We start from the raw sequence: 27,968 nt of genomic DNA, 5'->3' as shown, positions 1-27,968 counted from the left end.
TATGAGTGTATGCGCATCTCGTATTTCGTCACGTGTTTTTATAAGTGTATGACGCATTGGCACTCTTACAGTTAGTCTGAATTAGAAAACAGGAATTAGTCGGAAGGTAATTTGAACAACAAGCACTATCTGCAGTTTACGTGGCGAAGCTTGACATTGATCGACCAAGACTAGGATAACTGTGTTGTAATTTGCAGCGAAGGAAAGTTTTGTTCGCTGAAATGATCAGACTATTACTCGTCTTGTTGGCGGCAAGATTTCTTGACGCAGGTATGTCCATATTCATCCCACTGTATCCTGAGCAGATATCGGGTCTTGTGTGATTTTTACTGAAAGAGCCAAAAGTAAAATGCGCTTTGCACAAATTCTCGGGAAATATTTTCTAACGCCCTGAACTTATCTAACAAACAATCTCTTAGGGTTCAGGTAATGGAGGCCAAGGTTTTAGTTATCTTTTGTTTCTTCGTTTTTGGTGTTTATCAGAAAGGACAGCATTCTAGACGACAAAACAGTAAGACAGGCAGACAAACGAACGGACAGAGGGTAGGTACACCGACCTCAATGTTAATGGCAAGAAAATGTACGAATACAGGCGGGCGGAAAGAAACGCAACACTGCTACATGTAGATTTGATAAAAATTATAGTTTCCGACTGGGCCTGTTTTAAAAATTTTCTGTTTCCAAGAGATATTTTGTCTCTGAGTATCCCGGTAAGATCACAATCTAACAATGGCAACGATATCCACTTAACCCCTGCAGATTAACCCGTGGAGATTTGCATTCAACTGTAACTTGGGAGGTGGACTTTCTTTGCACAATAAATGTGTCATAAACATCCTTGAAAGGTCAAAGATTGCTTCAATTAATGTTAAAAAATCTAAATGAGCGATCATTTTCTGATCACCTGAAAGAAACACGTCGGTAACAGAACAACGCTCTCGTCGCCGTAAATATGCCACATTCTTTTGTGTGATGCGTTATCACGGACAATAAATTTCTACCACTTCAGTGAACTGTAACAAATGTTTTCTGGTATAGCTTTAAATGCCTACATGGAATGTCTACCCGTGCTTCGATACCCTTTGTCTAACCTGTATCTCTCACATACTGTCATGATACCACGACAACCGGCAACTGTGATGGCATGCATTAATTTTTATGACAGGTTCGCCAAATTACCGCTCAGTTAGTGTTATTATGATTCGACACTTCTGCAAAGCTCACACAAAAAAGAAGAGAAAATATTAACAAATATTCATAACCTTTCGATTTCAGTCATTACAATCGAATTGTGTACATTTAATTAAGCTCTGAAGCAGTTAATAGCGATTACAAACTCCCAGACGATGTCCAAGACATTCCTAGATTTCTTCTAAGCTGTTGATTTTTTGTTTCGGGTGTCAGATCGTTAGATCTAACACAAACCTTGTAAAATATCTTCACGAACTAAGACCAACTGACATAAAATACATTTGACGATTAGGATCTGTACTGATCATCGCTAACATTTCAAAGTAGAAAATTACGATCGAATTAACATTACAGCTTGCAGATTTGCAGAATATTTTGTGTAATGAAATCTTAACAGGTATAATTTACTAACAATACACGCATCAAAGTGTGAAGGACTTTATATTAACAAGTATCTATTTGATTTCGGACTCGTTGGTACATAAAAGAGATCATATAGATATACACCAGTCCTTTAGCGCAACGATGGGAGTTAAAGAAATACTGTTTTAGGATTAACACATGCATTTTCAAGGTTTGTATACAGTCCCTTCAACCTCGGACTGTGATTTGTAAAAACTACTTGCCCTTTTCTGTCCTGGCCAAATGCATTCAACAAAGTAACAACTTATATAGTAGGAACATTCTACCACAGGGACATTAATAGATGATGACAAATTCAATTGGCGACTCGTACCAGTCACGACGTTTTCCTAAAGACGTCATCTCACTCCGCATTGTCCTCAACAGTTTGACTTACTGCCTGCTACGTCAGCGATTCTCCGTTTGTTTACTCGAACCATAGACCCTAGAGAAACTACAGTCTACGCTCGCACGTATTCTCTGTGCTGTTTGTTCATTCCATTTTCACTCTATGGGGCCTTGAAATATTATCCATGTCGTCTCACCAGGTAAATGAACAAAGCTATACAGAATAACCAGCACGGTCAAGCCGACATCACAGACATACAATTCACTCCTTCGTGAAAACAACTACACACCGCCCACACTCACTGCATTGTATCGAAGGAGAACGAACTAACTTGGGTACACGTAACAATGCGTTGCAAGATTTGATTAAAAGGAGCAGTAAAGGGTGTTTGATAAATGAAGTGTGCTTATAGAGATTGCAAGATCGCAGCAACAAGCATTGCTCCTTTGTCATATCTATACAAGTTTTCAGAAATGCTGACTGACATGTCCCCTGGGCTGCGTGAAGCTACAGAGTTGCAGGCAGCGATTTAAGTAACCATTCCTGTACAAACATAATAATTTGTCGTTGCTAATTATTCATGAGTTGTTTCAACCGGTGAAACGTACTGTGTATTCTATTTTACATATCCTATATTCAAAGGTGGTTCATTAGCTGATTGTCTTGACTCTAAAAACTGCTTAAGAAACCGAAGTTTCCATAATAATTCTAACTGATAAAGAATGTCGGTCCTACATTTGACATTGTTTTTGTTTCCATATTTCACTGTAAAGCCTTCATTATGATTAATTTTTATTTTACTGTAACAATATCAAACAAACAGAACATACAGATCATGAGACATATTAGACAAAGAAGAAGATATACAATTTACTCTTCCTTCTTAATATTTGGCATGGAATACTCCAAATCCCAATAAGTCTACGGAGACAACAGGCAGGAGTATGAATCAATACACAATGAAATTGGCCGATACATTGGTACCCCGAGAAACTTCAGATGAAAAGATATTAAATGCAACTGGAATAGATGAGAGAGCTGGACTATTGCCAAAAACAAAACAAAAGAGATATTTTGAAAATCACAGATATCGCTCTGTATGATCACGACAGCAGACAGTACTGTCACACGAGATAATACTGCTGGAACATTTTGTTCGATCTATACTGGAGGTAAAAAACATAGCGATGTTGGGTATTTGTTATGTATGGATTTTCTAACGGGAAAGACAGCTGCTGTTTGGAATAACCTAATCAAGGTGTTAATATTTGTGTAACGGCATCCCAAATAACCTTTCACTGCAAACGTTTTGTATATCGGGCCGCACTCTTTACAACTTCGAGTCAAATCAATTTTCTGGTTTTCTATCTTGGCCGCCTGGCGGAGAGCCAAACTATTCGACATAACATAGCGATCAAATATGGGCAGAACATTCTGTTTATGACGGGTTGCATTGGAATACAATCGGGGATTAAGAGGATTTCAGATAGCTGTAACATGTCTGTGATAAAGCGGCGGCGTACAAAAGTACAGTAGGAGAAATAACGACAGAGAACTGACAATGTTGTAAAGGTCACAAGAACAATTCTGCCACTGTAACTTTGATTTGTTTGTGACAACCTTGAAAGTTTTACAGCTAGCCAACCATTACTTATTGTATTTCTATTTTAAAAGAATGTTTCACTTTTCTCTGAGCTAAATTAACTGCGTACTGTTGTACTGATTTAGTTTTTGTTATTCAAGCGCAAGTATTTTTTTCACATTTTATTGCTTTTCCAGTGAATGATTTTAGCACTGGCAGGCGTCGTTGAACAGTCAGTGTGTATTTATCTTCCCGGATGATCTGGTCTTGTCATGGTACTGGTTCAACCTTTACAAAATTTAACTGTCATTAACGACATGTCTATTTGCAGTGTGTCCATCTATTGACACAAATGCTTTAGCAAACGGATTTATTTCAACACGATTGGAACTAATTTTGGATAATTGGAGGGTGAAGTAATGTCTATTTGATCTGCAAAAGCTCATCTGATTTTCTTTTTAAGTTACACACTTGTTTTATATGAGTAATTTGTAATATAGCAACGTTCAGCTATAGGGCACCTAACATTTTTGAGAAATTTGAAAAATATGAAAATCCAATTATCCCAAATTAGTTCCGATCGTGTTTTTCTTTAAATCGCCTGCATAGCTTTGGGACCTACGTGTCATGAATTTTTAATTATATTATTTTTCCTTCAAAAGGGAAATTAAAATTATTGATAATATCAACATATACTACAATTCTAACCATTTGCTAAGAAAAAGAAAGGTGAGAAAATTATAACTATCTGATAAACACGAGCTCCTTATCACAATACAATATATTTGCAACACACGGGCCAGTCTCTCATGGGGAAGCAACTGCATTGCAAAGTACAGAAAGAAATAACGATTGCACATGAATCTCTCACTGGGCCAAAGAACAAGAAAATTCCTTGTGCAAACGATACACGTATGGGAAAGCTAGGAATACCTCATTCCCTGGCTTGTGGTCTTTGGATGTTCCAATAGGCAAATAAATACAAAATCTCGCTCTGTACATGAATCTAGAATCTAAACGTCTGTCGGGCCTTTTCTTTAAAAGCGAAAGACCAACGGACGCCTAGATTCTAGACTATCTGTACGTCGGGTACAGAATAAAATGAAGGCACTCTATCGGTTATCGATATTATACTTCAGAGAAATAACACTTCATTTCTTTCACAGCTTTGATACTCAAGCCGCCTGGGACTTCGACACACTCAATTGTCGAGACAGCTGCTGACGGCGTGACAGTTCCATCAGCAAATTACTACAAAGCCACTGGCAGTAGTCAGGGTGCTGACGCCCTTTATTACTACAGCATAGCCAGTATAACACCAGACCCTGGACTTGGAAATGAACCATTTCGACTTGTTCAAAGTAAGTTACATATTTGAATAAACTTAATACATCACATAAAACAATCTTACTTAAGTCTGTTGATAAACGTGAAAGTGGGGCAAGTACACGAAGAAAATATATTTTGCCAATAGCTCTGTTAAATTGTTAGCTTTTTCAGGTTGCGTTCGCAATAGAATCAGGGGTGGGCGTCATAAATTCAATGTTGAGTAAAAAGATTTAATTCTCGAAAGTTTACAAAACACAACCAACGATTCCCTCAAAAATTTAATCGAATTGAATTGAATCCATCGCCAGCTCTTTTGTATTTAATGAAGCGGGTGAGGACCAATTTTGTGTGGAGTCACGGAGCATTTTATCCTTGATGTGAAAACACCCATTTTATATGATTAATGTATACAGGCACAACAATGCAAAGTTTCCTCTTCCGAAATTTTATTGAAGATTTCGTATTTGTCCAGAAATCGTCCAAGAGGTATTTTGTATCATATGCACAAGTATTTCGCACAACTCGCCAGACACACAAATCGTGCACGCACTATCCGGTATTTACCCTACTGAGAAAACCACAGATGTACATTTTGGCAGGCAGCAAAGCTTTCCACTTAAAAGATGATCATCGGCCGATTATTGGCAGGCAGGCAATATCATATGTCTCCAGGCGAGTACCGGGAAAGGATTTGGAATGCTCATTCTCTCACTATGCGGGCAAGTTGGTAAAATGTCAGGGGTTGGGTTCGACTGTTGGGAAAGATAAGGGAGCCTCATTATTTACGGCAGGGAGTCACCCAAAAATTCAAAAACTACAAGAAGTTACTTCACATAAACATTTTAATACAGTTTTATCAGACAAACGGTGGTGGTGATATGACATGTGTTGCAATCAACTAGCAACATATGCTATGTGTAGGGAGTGTGAGTGGCAGCATTTATTATAAATCTCTGGATAATGCCATATCTCTTTCTCCTTGAACTCTGAATTATAAATAGTTAAGGTCTGCATCATATTTTAAAATACAATATTACACCTTAGCTGTAGCTGAAGCGCAATGACGGTGCAATTATGTTTGTAAAGTTAGTTACTCCTTAGTTTTTGATACTTTGATACTCTGTTACAAATTTTTTTAGGCATTTTCAGGCTTTTTCTGTTCGTAAACGATTGCTTACTGTTCTTCCACAATGATGTCAAAATATCTTTTTGATATAACTTGTACAAGTGACAAGAATTTCCTTGTCATCAGTAACATAATTTATAAATGAAGTACACAATGTGTTGTTCTGACGGAAGGTGTATATCTTTATTTCAAGATACCAAGACTGAAAGATCCGTCGCTCGAGGGCGCTCTCTGAGAGAGCGCCCTCGAGCGGCGGATCTTTCCGTCTACAAGATACCTTGAGGAGGAGAAGGAGAAAAGAAGGAGAAGAAAAGGAATAATAAAATCCCACACTCCAACGGGCTGAGATAATGAAATAATGTCTCACGTGAGTTAGGGAATTTCTGTTTCAGACTCTGGTTCGTCTGAAAAAGAAATTCCCATAGTTATGTAAAACAAGAAATACCCTATGATGTGACCATCCATCACAACACATTATTGGTCACTTTGTACAATCATTTTTTTCCTGTCCCTGCATTGGCTATTCCACATCATGAGTACAATATGAATCATCCATTGTTACACTGATGAAGGTTTTCAACTGCCTGCTTCACATACCTCAACTAAAGCTAGCATTAAGTAATAATTGTTAGATGATATTTTAGTTAAATAACCACATGACACTGTGCTTTATTCTATCTTCATATATTTGTAAATGATGAGGAGTGCACAAACCTGTCCCTATTTACAATTTATGACCATCTATTCATAAATAATGTAAGCACCTTGGACAATAGGACAGAAAATGACAATGAGCAATGTTAAAGAAAATATATTTGGAGTGGTAATATGGGTTCTGGTTTTTTCACACCCAAAGCATTTTCTCATTTTCTTAAACAAAATCATTAAGAGTTAAAGGGACATCGTAACTCTGTTTTGAGCTTTTTTTTACTTCTTGAACCTTGTTGAATACTTGTCAACTAAGCTATATGAACACCCTCAACTCTGCTTGCGACCAGACATGATTGAACATTCAATGGAACATTTTACGGTCTGTACAAAAATATCAGGATCAAATATTCAATTGTACAACTCTCTCTATGCATGGCTGACCTCATATTGGCTTTTTGTAATGAAATCTTAATTGGTGATGCCTTTCATATAGATAAGGACAGCAGCTTCCCATTACATAGTAGCAATGTTTATTTGTCATATCAAAGCAAGTCTCAATAGGAAAAAATCCATGTTCTCTTGAGGTCACAATGGAAATTGGAAGCCTTTAATTTTTGTCTACATGAAACATGTTACATTCTTTTCATAAATTGGATGCAAACTTTGGTGCTGGAGAAAGAAATCACCAAAGATTTACCGATATTTGATGGCTGCTATCCCTGTGCTATTCTCCACAAGTACATAAATGTAGATCAAGTAGATCTGAGAGTCCGAATATCTGTCCCTGAAGTATACTCTACCTTAATGGGCCTGTACTGCTCACCTTTAATGATTTTTTTCACAATATGTATTTTCAAAATCAATCATAACTTGTTTTTCTAATCCCCGAAATATGTTCATATACACAGTATACTGCTTGTCAACTCTGAGTCGTTCTGTACATGTGTAAACTGCATTGCTATTGAGTGTTGACAAGTGAATTCTGCACCGGACGAAAATGTAAGCAATACAAGTGCATTCTATACATACAGACGCTATGTTGACAAGCTAAACAGTGGATGTTTCAACATTCTATGGGGAAAAGAATAAGAACTTGCGACCGACATACCAAATAAAAATAATGAAATCATCAAAAGTTAGCACTGACCCTCACTGTTCTTTACATATGAGTCTAAAATAATTATTTTAACTATACAACCAGGTCAGCCTAAGTGACACCAATACTGCAAGCATAGAAGTTCAAAGTCCTCCTGGACTAGACTTTGAGACAACTACGTTGTGGACACTGGTAATAATGGTACAAGACCGGGCAGATCCCAGTGCTGGTACTGATACAGCTACTCTTGAAATCACGGTTGTTGATGTTAACGAACCTCCCAGATTTCTGAACCTCCCTGGAAGCGGATCAGTGCGAGAGCTTGTTACAGCACCAGAGGTTGTGAAATATGTCAGCATTTCTGATGATGAGAACCCAACCAATTCAAGTGGGATAAATATCACAATCGTATCGACTTCACCAGCAGACGCACCTTTGACAGTTACATAACATATGATAATCCCACTGCAGGCATTGCAGGTGTGTGCAGTCAAACAGATGTAGAAACTCTATGACAGTTTAGTAATGGTGAGAGAATTCGGGAGATTAAGGAAAGGAAGGGGTAATGGTTAAAATCAACAACAGTTGTCTGGAAAGACAAAGCAACCTAGCAACAGGCAAATCAATATTCATCATCATTTGATTTCCATGATAAAAAATGCTGATCAATTCAAGAGGGCCTTTTAAAAAATGGCAATTTGCTCTCAGACTGATTGATATGCAAAATAATTGTTTGTCAAAACATTTAAAATTATGCTATTGCTAGGAAGAACACTAAGAAGAAATATATTAACTTTTCTAGCAAGACAGTGCAACATTTCAGCCATGACATAATTAGTTTGAATTTCTAGCAGTGTCAAATGTTCCACACATACTATTAATATTAATCAAGTAACAAAACTTCGATGCCAACAGCCCTGTTTGCACAATCAAATTCATTTAGTCAGTAAATACTGCTGCGCTCAAAGTTACTATTAATGGTTTACAACATAGTTATGTAATTTAATATATTGAGTTATTTGGTCTTCCTATTAATAGTTGTGACAATCGAGAACACACCAGATCCTGGATTAGACTACGAGTCAGGTGTTACTTCATGGGACCTGACCATTGAGGCAATAGACAGTGATGGGGATACGTCAACAGCCATCTTGACAGTATACGTACTAGATGAAAATGAACCTATATACATCAGCAATTTACCAGACACACAGGTTGTTGGTGAAACCATGTATGGACAGATATTTGCTGTTGAAGCTATTGATGTTGATGTTCATGCTACAATACCACCAACTTGGGGATTGTCAACCAGCCCACCTGGTGGTCCTTTCTTCATTGATGCATTGGGTATGTTGATTTTCAATCAGAATAATGTGGTATATGACAATTGTGAAATTTATGGTGCAACATTCTTGATCCCCTCAAAAATAATGGTCTATTTTCTGAGGAAACAATTTAATCAACAATTGTAACATTATATTGAGAGCTTAGACTTTTTACACAAATTACTGGTATTGAAAGTTTGCATTATTACTAAACATTGCTCTACTGTAAAGGTGTCCACTGTAAAGAAATTGTCCAAGTATCCAGAAGTTCATAAATGTTTGAAATAGGTAGCACTCAGTGGTTGACAGGTGTTCATTGAAGGAAATGATTGCACAGACGGTGTATATCCTTTCAGGGATGAGAAAATTTTTAGAGCTTCTGATGTGAGAACATTGATCTCTTTAAAACACTAGAGTGTTGGACTAAAAGACACAACAGAATCCATAAATTCAAGCATTCAGAATATACGGGCTACAAAAGTTAAACTTGTGGTTTACTTAGGGTGCAGAGCACTCTGCAAAGCTATTACAGGAGTTTGAGTTAATCAGTGCACTTGTTCTACAGACTCCATGGTTCCTGTGTATATTCATACACAAGGACAAATTTTGTGATTACTTTCTTCTAGGTAACATTAATGTGATACCGCCTGGTTTGAATTTTCTGGATCAACCCAAATGGACAATCACAGTAAAAGTAACTGATGCCGGGGGTGAAAGTGACACTCAAAATTTATTCATTCAAGTTTCTGATCAAAATGTTGGTCCAATCATACTCAATCTCCCTGCCACAAAGAATATATCAGAGGACACTGCTGGTAGCACACTGTTATTCATCGTTGATCCCTATGATGTTGATGGTGACCTTGCAGTATGTATGTTTACACCAAATCCAAACGATGGCAGCCTTGAGTTTAATTCTACAAGTAAGTTAAGAGAACAATGGCAACAATTGTGAGATCACATATTTCATCCATTATGTTTACAGTCCATTATCACTAGGCACTTTATTTAGTGGACTCTTAATCATCAGTGTTATCATCAGGGTCTGTACATCGGTGTCTCTATGAACGGATGTGAAGTGTGTGCAGAAAATATACTTTAATTCATTCATTCAAAAAGTATGTGCCATGTACATCAGCTCAAGTCTATCATTATTAGCTCAGATGTCAGTTTGTGTGAAGAAAATGTGTATGGAAAATGTTCTTGCCAACTAGCACTCTGAAAATTTTGTTTATTACATTGTGGGGGAAGGGACTGTGATAAAAAACATCGAAAAAATATTTTCACTTCTGGTGCCCCTTTGCCGTTTATTGTCTCATTCCTTCAGTAAGCTTCAAAGGGAAAATCTTGCCATAAATAAATTTGAGTTTCTTCATTTTCTGAATAATATAATGAACTCATCAAAGATATTACGTTAACTGAATGGGTACTACATAATTGTACTTCAGCTTTGCTTTATTGCTCAGGCTATTATGAATGCATAGTATATATTTATCACACATAATGGCTGTTTGGATGATCACTCAAAACATACACTATATCAATAATGTTCGATACATGCTGGATTTACACAAATTTAAAATCAATTTTCATAATACAGGTATTTCAATAATTTGATGACCCAATGTGTATATAAATATTAAAACAGTAAAGAATTGAATAAACTTCAGAAGAGTGCCGTGTTTATGGTCAGGTGATTGCTAAATTGAAGCTTCATACTTTAGTGGACCGTCATGTAGATCCTGGGGTAAACACAATGGCTAGCTGTAGTATTGCATCTGCCAAAGAAAAGTCAAGTAACTACTGAGCCAGTCTAAAGTATAGTCTACATAGATTAATTAATAAATTTATTTATTTATTTATTTATTTATTCAGCTTTGACATGAAGTCAGGAAGAGTCGCACAGGTGACTGACACCTATGAAAGCAACCCTGCACAAAAGAACAAATTTTATAAGTTACACATACAAATAAAAAAGCAGAAAAGACAAATGAATTAAAATCAATTTAAAAATATAACAATATAAATATAAAAATACTGTCAAGGACAGTGTGCTCACATTCGGTTTGAATTGGTCCATTCGAGAAATATTTAAACCAGGAAAAACAAGAATGACAAAAGCAAATAAGGTCTCCAACTTAGGTACTGGAGGTCATCTTTAGGAACATGCATATCAACTTCTATAGCAATGGGACAAGCAGATCCTAAATACATAAGCAAATGTCAACAACAAAAAATAGACAGAGAAGGTTTGATAAAAAGAAAAGGTGGGAGTGGGTAAAAAAATGTACAAGGGATCTGGTAAAAAAGTAATGCTACCTCATCAATCTTCTAGACCCTACCCCCTCCTGAATATCAAATGTTCCATCCCTTGGTATTACATAACGGCAGATGACAGGAAATGTATTTACAACCTTGGGGAGTTTTTAATTACTGCGATGAGTGTTATTATTCTAATGTAAACAGCACTTAAGTTAGTTACAGATAGTGAAATGCCTTCCACTGTGGGCGGTGATTACAACATCTGGAATTATCCTGGATCCAAATTTCTCATCAGTTCTTGTATGTCTTACATAGAAAAGTTGCAAAAATTGGTCTGCAATGAAAAAATTCACCTCAGCTTTGTTTTCTGGATCAATTTTCCTACAAATTGATACCAAATATGATAAATTATGTTCACAGCCTTCGAAACTGTCTCACAACATATCCTGGGTTGGTGTAGGTCATTTAAGGTCACAAACTGAGAAAATTACCTAAAATATACAAATTTGGGGGGTTTCCCAACACTTTGAGCAGAAAATTTATCTAATAACATCCCTCGGGACTTTATACCAAATTACAAAGCTATCAAACAAGTAATTTTGAGAACAAGTTTTCTTGACCAAAAATGACAATATTGTCTTAAAAATACAAATTTGTATATTTCAGGACAATTTCCACATATCTAACTATTGTCATCTCTGTACGTCTGTGTACCAAACATAAAAGCTGTCTGTCCAAGGGTTTAAAAAGAAAATACTGTTTAACATTTTTGACCAAAAGGACAAAATTGCTCCAAAATAGTAATTTTCCCAATTTTGTCATAATTTCAACAAATTAGAAGAGTAACACCCTCGCAAAGATCCAACCCAAATTTGAGAGCGATTGGGCTGGCGGTTTCAGAGAAGAATAATTTTTACTGAAAATGAGAAAAATCACCAAAATATTCAGCAAAAATATAAAATTAAGGATATCTTCACAATATTCATAAAACTGTATAAGGTTCACCTAAGGTTTTCAAAGCAATCAAAACAGCGGTTCTCGAGTTATTAATTCTTGACCATTTTCACATTTTGTAAGCTCATTTGCATAATTTTGGCAATGCAGACTTCATTTGAACAAAATCCTATCTATAGCCCAGGATGCATCCACACATCAAATACCAAGCTTAAACGTGCAGCTGTTTGCGTGTTTTTGATGTTGACGGACATACTGTACGTACATACATACATACATACCATACATACATACATACATACACATACATACATACAGACGCCATCGACTTCAGCTTATACGATAAATTCACATTGGTATAAACCAATGTGAGCTAAAAAACTTAGCAAAACAATTTCAAAACAACAGAGACATTAACAGAGACAGCAACTTTTACAGTGGCACTTAACCACCCAAGTACAAGTGTTATCAGAATAAAATTTATTGTTTAACAGACCCGGGTAATGTTTTGATAATATAGACTTGTATGACCTAACACTTGTTGAAGATTTGCCATGAAAGGGCATTACACTACACGAGTAAAAAGCTCTATTAAAAAAACGAATGACGGAAACATTCTGTTTTAAAAAGTGGCATCACCATGGAAGTATCATCAGGGGATTTGAATGTGATAAATCATACATACCAATAAAACATTTAGCCAAAAAGACACAGTCATTTAATTCTCTCCTGTATCTCAACGGGGGCAAATTCAATTTAAGCATACGCTCTTTGTAATTTATCTCCTGGGGATATTCCAGAATATATTTTGTGGCTCTCTTTTGGACACCTCCAAGATGTAGCAATGATTGCTTTGTTGTGACAGCCCAAGACTGGGATGAATAATCAAGAATACTATGGACAAGGGATAAATACAGTTGGTGTTTCATTTTAGTGGAACAGGTGTGGCCAAATTAATTGAATATATAAACAATATCAAACTAATGACAACTGGTAGCCATATGAGTGGCTAATTAAGGTTTTGAGCTATGTGGAGAGTTACATATTGTTGGCATCAACTTATATACATGAGAAAATTTTCCTCTACACCTTCGGAAAATTTATGGCAAATTTACTGCTACATCAAATTGTGAGTTATAAAATATGTCTCTCAGTTTTGAAACCACGCATGACGAGGGTATGATATTAACAGTAAACAATTTAACTGGTCATTAAACTAAATTGATTTGGCTTTATCCCTGACAGCATACCAAATATGGCTCTCTAATCCACCCTCCCTGGATCATGATATCACATCAAAGTATGAAATCATTGTAAGATGTAATGATGGGATGGCTACAGGACCACCAGCCAGATTTACTATCAACATTCTGCCTGTGAATAAACCTCCAGAGATATTATCTTTACCAGCAACAGTGACTGTTCCAGAAGATGCCATAAATAGGGCTAATATATTCTTTGTGGATGGATATGACATTGATGAGGACAACTTGGACTTTTCTATTGCGAGTGTTACACCAGCCAGCGGTCTTGGAAAGTTTTTCATTTCTAATGCAGGTTAGTGGACACAAGAGCAAAAATTGTATAGTTTTGAACAACATTTACACCTAATACTTTCATTTGTGGAGGATGGTTTCTCAAAAAAGGAAAAGGATGTCCGTCAGACTGAAGAAAACTGATGTTCGGCAAAGTCTCTGAAAACTAAACTTTATCAAAGCTAGATTTATGTACAGATTTATGAAGTACCGTATGTAAAACAGCCTTTGAAAAAACAGATAGTCCCATTACATTGAAAAATATTTGTCATATATTGTCAAATGAGAAAGATTTGTCAGATACTGGTATTGTCAAATGAGAAATATTTATCAGATATTGTCAAATCAGAAATATTTGTCAGATATTGTCCACACACACCAACACTTTTAGTCTGGCATCATGGAAGGTAGGGAATCACAATGGAGCTTTCATATCAATGTCTCCATGAACACAAGTGTTACAAGCAATCCTGTGGTTACTCACTGCTTGCAAAGCTATTCCAAGTGACTGGGTACATGCACACCAGCATTGAAGTACCATGTGTTTTAAGGAAGCCTAAGATATGTGTCATTGTCGACGTCGTTTCTGTTATACTTATTTTGTTATGAGATATAGCCAGATAATATTTTAGATGACACACAACTTATAACATATGTTGCCCGCAAAGTGTAAATCAATGTACAGCAGGATTCGTTGACTGCATAAAGGTACCAGGTACATGTATGATGGCAGAATCATTTACAGCTTGGTACATGGCAGCTTGGTACATTTACATGTACCATGGTCCCTCTAACAGTATGTGATAGAGGGACTGTGGATTTACAAATCCATTAAATCAGCAAAGCTGATAAGGATATATAAAAGTTGGTCTTGTTCTCCATTATATTATTCATAAATAACTTGTTTCATTCTGCATGTTTGGACTCATTGCATGTTAAAGTGATGGTGTCATCTTGTTCAATAAAGAAATTACAGTACAAGTACTGACTGTATTGATATGACACTGTGGCTCGATTTGAAATTCATGGTGAAATACCGGGTACATGTAGTTCATATAGCATTACAATATAAAAGATTAAAGGTGAGTTGCTGTTGTCCGTAAATAAATGTTTTACAGCTGTATTTGTATTTACTGTTCCAGCAGACACTCAAGATGCAGATGTTGGTATTGTTGCTAATCCTAACTTTGACTATGAAGACATCAACCAGTACATCATTGTTATAGAAGCTACTGATGGTGAATTCACAGCCACTGGTACACTCAATGTTGATATCACTGACGTAAATGAGCCACCAGTATTCTTTATCAATCCGCAGACCCTCTATTTGAATGAAAATGAAGTAAGTAAAGGATGGTGGATTTCCTCCTTTACATTGAATACTGGAAATAGAACCCAAATTATAATTCACGTCTTGACTGATCCTTCAAATATACCCTGTGTGTTGATATTTAGAATCAACAAATGAAATGTTCTGTAGGAGATAAAAGAGGTTAAAAAGTCCAGCCAATTGACATATTTACCCGTATACCGGTATTGTTAAAAAATCTCAGTTGGAGTTTTTTTCATCTTATGAATGGATCACATGTTTACAGCACCATGAAAACTATGTGTATACAAGCTAATTGTATAGTGTTGTTTTGGAATGCAAACATAAGGGTGTAGTACATCTGAACATCTGAAGCTGTCCTTCACGCAAGCGTTGGATGCTTCTGAAAGTTAACCTATTACATGCAGTTATCCCTTGCTTGAAATCAGACCCTCTCAGAACAGCAAACCAAGCAAAATACCCATCCAATAATTGTAATGAGACTGATATCAGTAATGGTGGCTGTATAAGTCTATTCCACACACACACACACCTATTTCAATAGCTTCTAGAATTTGCAATGTTGTGGCATGAATGTAAGAAACTTTTTCTGAACAGAATTCATGTATGGTTGAAGGATAATTGTAAAATATGGCAAAATGTACTTCACCCAAATTTTTCTTTGACCTTAATGGTTGTACATGTAATCACAGAATTCCTGGAAGATTACCATTGAAAAGAAATTATAATTTTGGTAGACTAAGTCTTTCGATGTTTGCAGTGAAATTATATTGTAGCTGGCTATTTCTTCAATCTGTCACACATGCTGATTTTATCAACAAAAGTCATATCAAAAACTACCATATGAAATTCAGGATTTAACACAGGTACATTTACAGGCATTCATTTCATGTTTTCAGTGGCATGAAGCAGCAGAGTTGCCAGCCATTCATCAAGTCAATGAATAGCACCATAAAGAGTCACTTACATACAAAAATGTGATGAAGACATGAGTATATAGAGCCTGTACCTGTTTGTGAAGAATTGCATATTTTGGCCAAATAAGCTGACATTTCTGGAAATTAAGTTATCTACCTGGCTAGTTGGAAGCTGGGAATGTGTCATTATGCTAAAACTCTCAGTGACAAGAATGTTACCTTAATTCACAGAGATTCAGAGATCTTGTAACATACAACTAACAATAACATGTCAGGTTGGTCTGAGAGAAAAGGTGATCTCACTTTGAAAACTTTTTTCCAAACACCTTACATCATTTCTTGGTCTTTTGGCCAGAGGTCCATATATCTTTCTTTCATGATTTTGACTTTGTTGTGTGTACCTGAGCTTTACTGTCTGTTCTGTGCTGTTCTGTGTCTGTTTATAGCTATTTACGAATTACGTATTACGAATTTTGACGTAGTGTTATCAGAATTGTGAATTAATTGGTATGATTGTGGTTATTTTGATGATTTCAAAGTACACCTACATTGTATCAGTACTTGTACATAATGCTTCTTGGATAGTTGCTATGAATGCAGTCATCTTTAATACTCAGCTGCATTACTTCCTCTGGTCCTGGTTTGATTATTCATTAGCATGTATGGTATGATGGATTGACACTTAGGACTGAACTCTCAAAATTTTCAATGCATTTATGATACCTGTATGCAATATTTTGAGGAAGAAGTAGACTATTTCTCATTTGACAGAAGTAATTATTGGACAGAATTGGCTTAACAGCAAGTTGGCTAACTTTATTTCCGGCCTTTCAAAGACCACATCTTGCATTTGGGAATCACATGCCTTGGTAATTGTCCCGCATATGATATATGGAGGAATTTCACTGACCAAATCAGCACTATTTGGCTGAAAACATTATGTGTAGTTCTGAAAGTCTTTCAACATTAACCATCTACATTTATTAGTGTTTGTCAGATGATATTCCTCACTTTGATTTTGCATACACAGTCAATGGCTCCTATCTGTGTCTGCCCTTTTACAGTCAATTATACAGACACTACAACTAAAAAGTCCATGGCCATGCCAAAAAATTGCCCTTAGATTTACTTCCTGCCAGACTGCAAGTTCTCTACCTTAAAGTATGAAAGATAAAGACTGCTGGCAAAATGGACAAAGTCAAAAAGGAAGATCCAAATGACAGACTAGCTATAGCATCTTTCTGATTACTTTCATAGGCCGCCTACTGTATGGTCCAAATATTACCAGTAAGCCTTGACCAGAAATGTTACTTAAAGTGTAGCTGGTTTTCTCATTTTGTTTATCATGACAAAACAATGGGTATTGGAGACTAAAGCCTGTGATTTGAACTATAGAGACTGAGATGTGTGGAAATTTTCAAGATCACCAATGCTTTATTGTCTGACAACTAGTGATAACCTGATAACATATTTTCTGTCTTAACATTTGCAGCCTGCTAACACAATACTCAATTCAGTGGTCTTATCGGTAACTGATCCTGATGATGGACCAGCCAACCTGACATTTGCAGTTGTCAACAGTCCAGAGAGCCCATTTTTCAAAGTCAGTGCAGATCCTTGGTTGAAAGTGAGAAAACCAATGGACTATGAAACAGACCCAACTCGTTTTCAAATCCAAGTATCTGTGACTGATTCTGCTTCAAATACTGACCACCTTATTATAGATGTACACCTTGTCAATTTAAACGACAACCCTCCAATTTTCACAATGGACCCATATGTCGGAACAGTTTTTGAGAGCGATCCTGGTGGTACATCTGTCCTTGTAGTCTCAGCAACAGATGCAGACGGTGACAGCATTGTTTACGACATTGAACCTGACAGTCTGTACATTGAAGTTGATGACATCACAGGGGAAGTTCGACTGAAGCAACCACTGAATCGAGAAACTCTAGGTGGCATGATACAGGTAACTGTGATTGCCACTGATGATGGTGATCCTCCACTGACTGGTGAATCATACATTAACATCACAATCAAAGACGTGAATGATAATGCACCAGTACTGACAAAGGAATTCTACAATTGGGAAATCAGACATGATGCTGATATTGGTACTTACATTAATAGAGTTACTGCTACTGATAAGGATTTTGGTAAGTTAAATTCTCTTGCACTGATATGTTTAGCAATTCACTCCTTAAAGACATTTCAGTGTCAAAATGATGATGTATGACAATTAAGAAAAGAATCCATATGTTACACCAAGGCATACTGCAGCTGGTGTTTGGTGAAAGGACTGCGACCAAGGTAAAGGTACTGTGAATTGCAACCGTAACCTTTTCCAAATACCGTAGTAATAAGGTTTGTTTTCAAGAAAGCTTGGGGAAGCCCTATAGCGATTACATAACCTACACATTGTGAGTAAAGTTTACAAGGTACATGTACGTGTAGATTACATGCCTGTACACTACCGGGTACATGTACCGGTACATACATGAATACTAAAACATCAAATGTTCATCTGATGAACATCCCATCATGCTCTTGTGCACCACCATACAACAAAGTACCTACAGTAAAGCTTACAAACTTGTAAGTAACTGACATCTACACTCTGTGGCTGACACAGATAATCCTGACACATTTCTGGGCCTCAACAAACTCCCAGCATTTAATAGAGGACTCTGCATGAACTACAGGATGCAATACTGTATTGTATATTTTGTGTTTACACAGTGTACCATGTACAATCACACCTTCATCTAAATAAATATCAAAGCCTGACACAAAATATGATAATTTGGTTTTGTCTCCCTTGACAGGAAACAATGGATTATTCACATTTTCTTTGCTGATGGACCATGTCTATTTCAGCATTGATGATATTGGAAAGGTTTCGGTCAGCGATAAATTGAAGGCTGAAATGGAGTATTTGATATTTTGCCGTGCTGAAGATTCTGGTAACCCGTCTGAAACGTCGGAGTAAGTGTTATTTTGAGAAAAAGAATTACCTGTAGAACTGAAAAACACTTGAAATGATTACTGTAATGGGGAAATGTAAAAGATCTTGTACAGTATCATGCTGTAGTTGAAAATCATGAAGCTTGAGTTGTCTAATACTGTTGTATCTGTTGTGACATATATGAAATGTATTTGTCCTTAACAGGAACTTCCCCAATAAAAGCCGGGGATTATCGTATATCTATGCAAATGTAAAAAAGTCATGCTACTGATCAGACGTGCCGTGTTTGGTCCCAGAATCCCATAATTTTGCCATGTTTCAGGCGTTCATTGTCATTGAATCTTGCATATGATGTCAGTGAATATATAGCGACTAAACTTGAGTCGAAAATAAACTGAAAAATATTCTTTTTTTTGTCGGAGAACGCATATGTTTCAAAATGTGTTCCCTGTACAACCATTTGACCCCTCTTTACATATGTCACAACAGCGTCCATCATGATTATTCAAATTTATTATACGGTCAAAGCGATGCTATGAGAATTCAAAAACTCCCACCCAGTGTATGCAAATGGCTGTGTCATCAGTAATCTCCTTATTGTGTGCCCATGGTCCTGTAACTTCCCGTTTGACAGGCAGGTTAATGACATATCTTGGAAAGTATACCAGATCTCTACTAACATCACTCATTCCAGTAATATTCCAGATCCCAAAGCTGTGCCAATGAATTTACACTGTATTGTGCTTACTAGTCTAACTCATTTCTATCAGTAATATTCCAGATCCCAAAGCACAGTCCCATCACTCATTTCAATAATATTCCAGATCTCAAAGCTATGCACATGAATTCACACTGTACTAGTCCATTACTCATTCAGTAATATATTCCAGATTCCAAAGCTACGCACATGAATTCACACTGTACTAGTCCCATCACTCATTCAGTAATATTCCAGATTCCAAAGCTTTACCAAATGTTTTACATTCTTCCATGTCTATCTAATGATGATCAAACCATCTCTCTTTCAGCATATCTGTCATTCGAATCGATGCATTTGTCCCTCAACTAGTTCTCATAAATGTACATCTTGGGATACCAGTAACAGACTTCACCACAGCAAAAAGAACAGCTTTTCTGAATACACTGAATGGACTCTACCCACCATGGCAATTCAGAATCTCAGCTGTGCAATCAGAAGATGTAGTGACATCATCCACAAGGCGACTTTTAGCAAGGCAAGTCTTTTCACATCTTCAGTTTTGAAAAACAAGATATCCCAGTAGATACCGGAAAAAGTTTGGATTATCACTGCTTTATGAGACGTATTTCATCCAGTTGTGGCCCAATTCATGTGTATTGCAGTTTCAGTTTGAAATCAATCACTTAAACGGACATAAGCTGTAACTTGTGGCAAATTTTTCAGTATTCTGCTTCCTGTATATCAACTGCTGTGTCTGACACTAATCTGTTTGTCATGCTGAAATTTGAGTATTCTTTTTGTCACACAGCTTGTATATGTGTTGTGATCATTGTTTATTGTTTACTAATGAATTCTAGTCTGGACTTCAATACAATTTTCAACAAGAACACTGGAGATTATACTCATATAGTTGTGTTGATATGCTAAATACTTGGCATTAACTAGTTTAGGGATTCAATGCAGAAAGTGTATACAATGCAAGAGCCAAGGTACATGAATATTCCACATTGATTAAGGGTCATTAGCATAGAATTTTAATACCGAAACAATACTCATAAATTTAATCTGCATATTTGAATATCATTATACCTCGCATCTTGCACTAAATAGAGAAAGTGTAAGGAAACCACAAAACAAAAGTTCTGAAAAATTGCCGAAAGATACAGCTTATGGAGCTTTAAATGTTTGAAAATATAAATATCTGATTCAGATTTTTGGTAGAAAATTGTCCATAATGGAAAGGCTTCCAGAAGGCATCATAATGTTTCAGAGTGTCTTAGAAATATAATGGATCAGTGATAGCATGTGCAAAACAGGAAAAAGTAACCTCACCAAGGAAAGTGGAAAAAAGACTTAAACATGTTTATTTATCTGTTTACTGTAGCAATGCAGTCTTGGAAATGTATGCTCTCCAAGATGACACCACAGACAATTTGGATAATGTAAAGTTACCTAAGGAGTTTGTGCACGCCAGTACGTTAGTGAACTCCCTAACTGTTGACGATGCTGGCACACCGTCTGCAGTCCTAACTGGTACAGACATCGTCTTGGTCGAACCAACCTATCCTGTAGAGATTGTTGTCGATGACACAAACTGGTGGCTGGATACACTGGAAGGGAACATTGTTCTTGGTGTACTTTGTAGCATTGGATTCCTTCTGCTGATGATTGCTCTGATTATCTTCTGTTGGAAATGCTGCTGCTGTGGACGTGGACTGTCTGGTTTCTGTGCTCGATGCTGCAGCAATCTTTGCAAAAAGAAAACAAAGAATCTTGATGACAGACCGTACGTATTCACTTTGTTGTCACCTGTGTTCAACACACTGTACATAACAAGAAACTTTCACTTCTAGTCTTACACACAGAGTTGACAGAATATTTGCAAAGAATCTATCACTCACTAGTGAAAAAATGTATGCAAAGAGTTTGCTAGCTGCTTTAACCCTTTCACCACCATGGTTGTCCCAAATCCATTGTTTTCTATGGTAAAGTTGGACCTGTATACAGGGAACTGGGGGTGAAAGGGTTAAAATTTCATTTACAGCTCCCTACAGATGTTCTCATATATACTGTATATTCAAAAAACAATTAAATGAATAAATATTAATTTTTTTATGTTTTACAGTAGGTATACCTAGTATTTCACTATGTACCTAGTGAACTGGTATTTGGAGGTTTCAGAAATTTGTCGATATCAACAGCTAATCCTGTACTTATTTTAATCAGCACAGCAAGTGACTCTCTTCTCTGTTGCTCTAAAGATTCCCATTGTAATTCCATTAACATGTCATTGACACTGGATTAGGCATGGTACCTATTGAATTCAGGATGAGCAATGCATCTTTGTACTTTAAATTATTAATTATTATATCAATTTGTCAGTATGGATCCCAATGAGACTCAGTGTACTTGATAGAGGTATAGGTCATCTACATCAATTGATTGTAATCAAAGTGGGAACCCAGCGTCTTTAATTAACACTGATTTTTCCTCTCCATGTTTGTCCTGCAAGGGGTTTTAAACAGCCTTTGTCAAGAACGATAAAGCATTGGCTAGCCCTTCCAAAAAGCTACATATATTCCTCAGTAAACAGTTGAGTTCAATTGATATACCGGTATACTTGTACATTAAAGCAATAACGGGTAGATATAGTAATGTTCAAACAGCAGAAAAGACATTTGAAAAGACATTTTTACAAATGAGCAAATATGAAAACTAGTCAGTACTTGGTGTACAGGTACATGAAGATGGTCACACTCAGCTAGATTCAGATTAGCATATATAACATTTTGCATTTGAGAATCTTACTCCTTTTCCTGTACAAAACTTAAATATATTCTTTTATGCAATACATGTATGTCTGATAGCTTGAAATAATTGTTTAATTTGTCTAGAGGAATGACAACTTAATTCAAGTTGTTTCAAATGATGATGAAATTTTCTACGACATTTGTTTTGGTTTGATATTTTTAGTTTTTTGGTCAAAAAGCAAATATCAGGTGGACTGTAAATTTGGTAGGCAGATTCCTGTGCATTACATCACTAAAATTATGATGAAATTTGCAAAGAAATTTTGCCAAAAGTACCTTTATGATAACTTCCAAATTTCACTTTTTCATGTCTGACTCTAAGGATGCTTTCGTTTAGACTTGATAGAACGATTGTGCGATTTGCATTCATAAATTTTCCTAGGCCAAATTTCTAATTTTTGGCCAATGATTTTCATCTCTGAAACTCCGTATCTGATTGCTTTCACATTTCGTAGTTCAACCCTATGACAGTTCTAGTTGAATGGGGTACTCCACTACATGGTTTAATACTCCAAGCCTCAACTCAAACATACCTGTAGCATTTGTGATCCAAATCTTTATTAATAAGAGCAAGAGTGACTGGATAGTTCATATTTTACAAATATTTACAGAGCTGTGGTATTTTAGTTTGGTTTATATCTCTGTTAAAGGTATGAATGGGAACTGCAAAAGAAGGAAGAACCAGATGTTGATAAACAGAAAATGGACACATCTGATGTGCCTGAGCCTACAGAGACAGGACCCAAGAAGCCACTACCAAAAGATGACGAAATTCCAGTCACTCCCTATGGTGGTGGAAAGTTTGATTTCCGATATGCTGGACGGCCTCATCCAGGAGCTCCACAGACTCTCAAAGCAAAAGACCAACCAACACTGATACTAGCACCCTCCACTCCAACAAGAAAGTCAACTGGGTTGAACAGGACTGCAAGGACAACACCTGTACTGCAGAGAAGAGGTGGAAGAGTTTCACCGGAAGTGTCCGGTGACAATGATAATGTACATGTAGGTAACCGATCAGGCAATGATAGCATATTCAACGGGTCTGCACAAGATGATGGTATGTCACGCTCTACTAATATTAATTCACACTCAACTGACATGCTTCACCAGGGTGATATAACAATACTTAATACTCACTCCATTTGACACTGCTGTGAAAACGTACATCACAAAATCTGAGACAAGCTTAGTCTAAGCTTCCCATTTCCAAAGACACATACACTGAGACTACCGTACACTGTTCTTGATGACATTGAAAGTGAATGCTCACCAAGACAATATTCTGTAACTAAACGCACAGTGCACAATGTGTATTACCAAGTATTCACCTTTAACCTATTGCATGTGATCACGCCATTCAATAGGGGGCCATTCAATTGACATTGGAATGGAAAGAAAATTACATGTACATAAACATTATTATTAAACATGTACATGTTTGTGTGTTCATATACCTTATATCTATGTAATATACATGTACATTTGTTAGTTACACATATATTATTTCATCAAGATATACCGGTATCGTATCAAATTTGTATTATGTTTTCTAAATCTTTAACGTACCAACCAAGATCTATCAGTTTTTAGCTACATGCATCTCCATACCTACCTATTTCACGGTCTCCATATTTAATACTTATTGACCTTTTTCTATGTATTACTCTATCTACTTTAAACACATGTATATGGTATCCATCTATTATCCAATTCAATCTGTCTCCAGCACAATAATGTGGTTTCTAAATGTCTTACATTGCCATACACAGGTGACAAGCTGCACCACAACACCATAGACACACTACGGTATAAGCAATAATCCACAGTTTTCATGTCACATCTCCTACCGATACTAACACCAAACTTGGGGGGGAGGGGTAAAACCATGCCACGTCTAAATTCTGAAAACTGACTGCTATCATGACACAGTGATCTTTGATTCTTGCAGTAACTACAACACACAAGACAGAAGAGAAGAAATTGGATCCATCTCCACATACCGGTACTCCTGGATGGGTCACAGGTACTCCAGATGTTGATGTGTAGATGTTGAAATCAACAAATAAAGACATACATTCCATTGGTTCCTTTGATGTCACTGGATTTGAGCACATAAGATATGTAGGAGCAAATCCAATAGATTGATGTTTTGGATTATTGAATTATAATACATATAAAACTTTCACACGTCACACCGAGATTTCCATGATTCTCAAACTTAAAAAAATTTATTGAAAGCTTGTTGGACATGAGCTTCCTCCAACCAGGGACAGTCATTATCGAATTTTCTGACCAAAATGCTTTAAGTAATCAGATTTACTTTGATGGAAAAGTCCGTTTAATCGGAGTATTAACCGATGAACTATATTATCCGATTACAGTGACTGTTTATCTTTTGTAAAAGTACAAATTGTACTGCTTTGTAAAAAAGGTATTCCATATTACAGTACTATAATCATAAACAAGGAGATTACCCACAAAAGGTCTCTGCATTGGCTTGGTACAACGAGATTATACATACATCTCTGCATGGGCATGAAGCTCAACCATCAATTAGCTTGAAAGTTTGTCAGCTGATAAATTTACAGGACACACATTAGGGTAGTGGGATTCCATATTGTCAATTATTGATTTAGAAATGGGTATGTTATGAGAAAGAGAAGTGTTCAAGTTGTATATTTGTATTGTGTCTGATTTGTATACATAGTTTAACATTTCTTACAATAGTGAATATTGAATTTAACACTTTTAAATTGAATTTTCATCAAATGTTAAAACTGAACAAACAAAAAACCACCAGTGTTCTAATTTTTCCAGTTAAACAAAAATTCAAAATGTGTTCAAATGTGAAATGCTCTGTAGTTTCTATGTACCGGTATATTGAATGCAATGAAAACAGTAGATCAAGTGCAACATTTTGCAGAAGTGAGTAAATTTGGTGTTTCAACGTCCAAGACAATGTTATTCAGATTATTAACAAAGTAAAATCTACCGTAAGAAAAAAACTATTACACAGTGTAGCAATTTTTTGCATCTTGTCCCTTTTTTTCTATATTAGTGAAGACTTTATATCATATTTTCACCTTAGTAGTGTTCTACATGTATTTGAACAACTAGAAAATCACATATGTATTTGCAAATTCCAAGGGATATTGAATTTGGTAATGAAATTTTCAGTTTACATGCTTTTTTTAATCGCAAATGCAAAGATTGCTGTAAAATATTTAAGTTATTGGGATCATGCTTAAGTTTTAAGCAAACTAACTACCTTCCTCTTGGCAAAATGCCAGTAAAATAACTATAACCATGAAAATCTTTGATAATTAAAAGGCAAGGGTCATTGGAACTCTGCTCAACAGTGATATGGATCCATACAACAAATGTAAACACTGTATCCAAGGTACATTGGCGATTGATGAATATTGAAAAATTTTTGTCATAATGTACATCATTAAACGTTGCGGCTGTAGCATATACTTAGATATTTGCATGAAATACATTGATTTTCAGCAAGGAAGTTCTATGACCAATCACCCCCTCCCTTTTAAGTAAATGTAGGTTGACAAAGAATAACTGACAGAACGTTAAACAGTGAATGGATTTAATTGGTAAAACCTGGCCAGAATGAGCTGGTTCTCTTCTTAATGAATGCCAAAGTGAAGGAGGTACGTGTATACGAGGAAAACTACCTCAATGTTACATGTACATATCAATTCTATCATGGTGAGGTACAATGAGGATTTTTGTTGGTAAAACATATATGCAAGAAACACAAACCACTTGTTTTACTCCTGTGGAACGCTTAAGTTAAATCTTTAAATCTTTGAAGACACACTGGCAGAAAAGGTCATAATCCTTTGTGGAAAGATAGATCCTGAATGGTCTACTTGCCAGTATATCCTGAATAGTCTTTGCAAATAGACCCTAAATTGTCTTTGTCAGTAGATCCTGAATGGTCTGTTCATCAACAGATCCCAAAATGGCCTATTGCCAGTATACGGTATCCTGAATAGTCTTTGCAAAAAGACCCTAAATTGTCTTTGTCAGTAGATCCTGAATGGTCTATTCATCAATAGATCTAAAATGGTCTATTTGCCAATTGATCCTTGATCGTCTATTTGCAGTAGATCTTCAATTGTCTCTTTTCCAGCAGATCCTTAATTGTCCATTTGCCAGTAGACCCTAAATCATCTATTTGCCTGCAGATCCTAAATTATCTATTTGCCAGTAGATCAAATCATCTATTTGCCAGCAGATCCTAAAGTGTCTATTTGCCAGTAGATCTTAATCATATATTTGCCTGCAGATCGTAAATTGTCTATTTGCCAATAGATCTTAAATCATCTATTTGTCTGCAGATCCTAAATTATCTATTTGCCAGTAGATCAAATCATCTATTTTCAAGTAGATCCTAAATTGTCTATTTGCTTGTAGTAGATCCTAATGGTCGATTTGCCATTAGATGCTAAATAGTCTATTGGCCAGTTTAAAATTTGAGCTAAGGCCAGTTTAAAATTTGAGCTAAGGCCAGTTTAAATTTGAGCCAAGTAGAAAAGGCTGCACTCACTAAAAGAGGGTGCTGCAGTTGTACAATTCATTATTGACACCAGATACTACAGTCAGTGAATCTGCTGGGATACACCAAATCATGGCTCTGACCTTTCATCCCTGGGAAGGCCAGACTGGGTGCATCAATGTGTCACAAATTTTAATTTGTAAGAATAACCACATATTGTTTGATGACTAGTTCAGTTCTAATAAACAAATGAATGGTGCATTCAAATCATGTATGTGTTTGTCTGTTTCTTTTTGCTCATTGGTTGGTACATGTAATGTATGCATGTGCATGCGTGCCAGAGACACTCTCTGTTCAGTTCCTCATTGAACTGTGATTTATACTGTATGTCACTATCATCTTCATCAGGCATTACAATGATGACATTAACATAGCGTATACTCTGGCTTTACCAGATCAAGTTTTAGGCTTACAGTCCAACAAATATGTCAATTATCATTACAAGGTCTACTGATAGCTTAAATTGGACCAGTTTTATGTCATACTTGAAAATGAATGAAATACTCTAAAAAACAAGGCATTTTCCATGCACGCATAGTCAATTTAAGTATTTTAAAACCTAAGAAATGAGAATTATGAATGCCTTTTGGAAGATTAATTCATCATATACCTAGAGTGACAGCATATGAGAGTATTTGTTAACTGTCATCAAAGATATACCCACTCCATAATGGATGAAAGCAAACTTTGTATGACATAATGTACGAGGCTTCGCCTCTTACATTATGGAGTGCAAAGTTTGCTTGAGTCCATTATCGACCAGGAGGGGGTACATTATTGCTATTATTTTATAGTTTTGGCAATGCCAGTGAATATGTAGATGTAGAAAAAGAATAAAAAAGGAAATTTAAACTGAGTTTGAAGC

At 36.2% G+C, this 27,968-nt stretch overlaps 1 protein-coding gene across 4 annotated transcripts; it reads left to right on the top strand.

Annotated features, from left to right (window-relative positions):
- The first annotated feature begins 47 nt into the window (after positions 1 to 47).
- LOC139148938 (cadherin EGF LAG seven-pass G-type receptor 2-like) lies at positions 48 to 27,313 on the top strand. 4 transcript variants are annotated; one of them, XM_070720402.1, is made up of 13 exons: positions 48 to 270; positions 4,691 to 4,885; positions 7,832 to 8,206; positions 8,765 to 9,073; positions 9,678 to 9,974; positions 13,513 to 13,824; positions 14,948 to 15,144; positions 17,542 to 18,205; positions 18,875 to 19,034; positions 20,043 to 20,249; positions 21,099 to 21,500; positions 23,175 to 23,529; positions 24,476 to 27,313. In XM_070720402.1, exons 4-13 carry the CDS (start codon positions 8,956 to 8,958, stop codon positions 24,476 to 24,478), a joined length of 2,715 nt encoding a protein of 904 aa, XP_070576503.1. In that variant the 5' UTR covers positions 48 to 270; positions 4,691 to 4,885; positions 7,832 to 8,206; positions 8,765 to 8,955; the 3' UTR covers positions 24,479 to 27,313. The 4 variants fall into 4 exon arrangements, with proteins under 4 accessions (XP_070576503.1, XP_070576502.1, XP_070576500.1 ...); XM_070720401.1 differs by having other exon boundaries at positions 53 to 270; positions 14,945 to 15,144; XM_070720399.1 differs by having other exon boundaries at positions 53 to 270; positions 14,945 to 15,144; positions 23,175 to 23,584.
- The last annotated feature ends 655 nt before the right edge of the window (positions 27,314 to 27,968 follow it).

The sequence above is a fragment of the Ptychodera flava genome, chromosome 14, assembly GCF_041260155.1.
Source record: "Ptychodera flava strain L36383 chromosome 14, AS_Pfla_20210202, whole genome shotgun sequence".
Lineage (NCBI taxonomy): Eukaryota > Metazoa > Hemichordata > Enteropneusta > Ptychoderidae > Ptychodera > Ptychodera flava.
Note: the sequence above shows the minus strand (reverse complement) of the source record. Positions and strands in the feature narration are given on the sequence as shown.

What these genes read in the sequence shown, in the direction of transcription:
- LOC139148938 (XM_070720399.1), top strand. Translation starts at nt 8,956, where the DNA reads ATGTATGGACAGATATTTGCTGTTGAAGCTATTGATGTTGATGTTCAT. An exon ending in CCTTGAGTTTAATTCTACAA is followed by an intron (nt 9,975 to 13,512) that starts GTAAGTTAAGAG and finishes TATCCCTGACAG; the next exon opens with CATACCAAATATGGCTCTCT. An exon ending in AACCCGTCTGAAACGTCGGA is followed by an intron (nt 19,035 to 20,042) that starts GTAAGTGTTATT and finishes TCTCTCTTTCAG; the next exon opens with CATATCTGTCATTCGAATCG.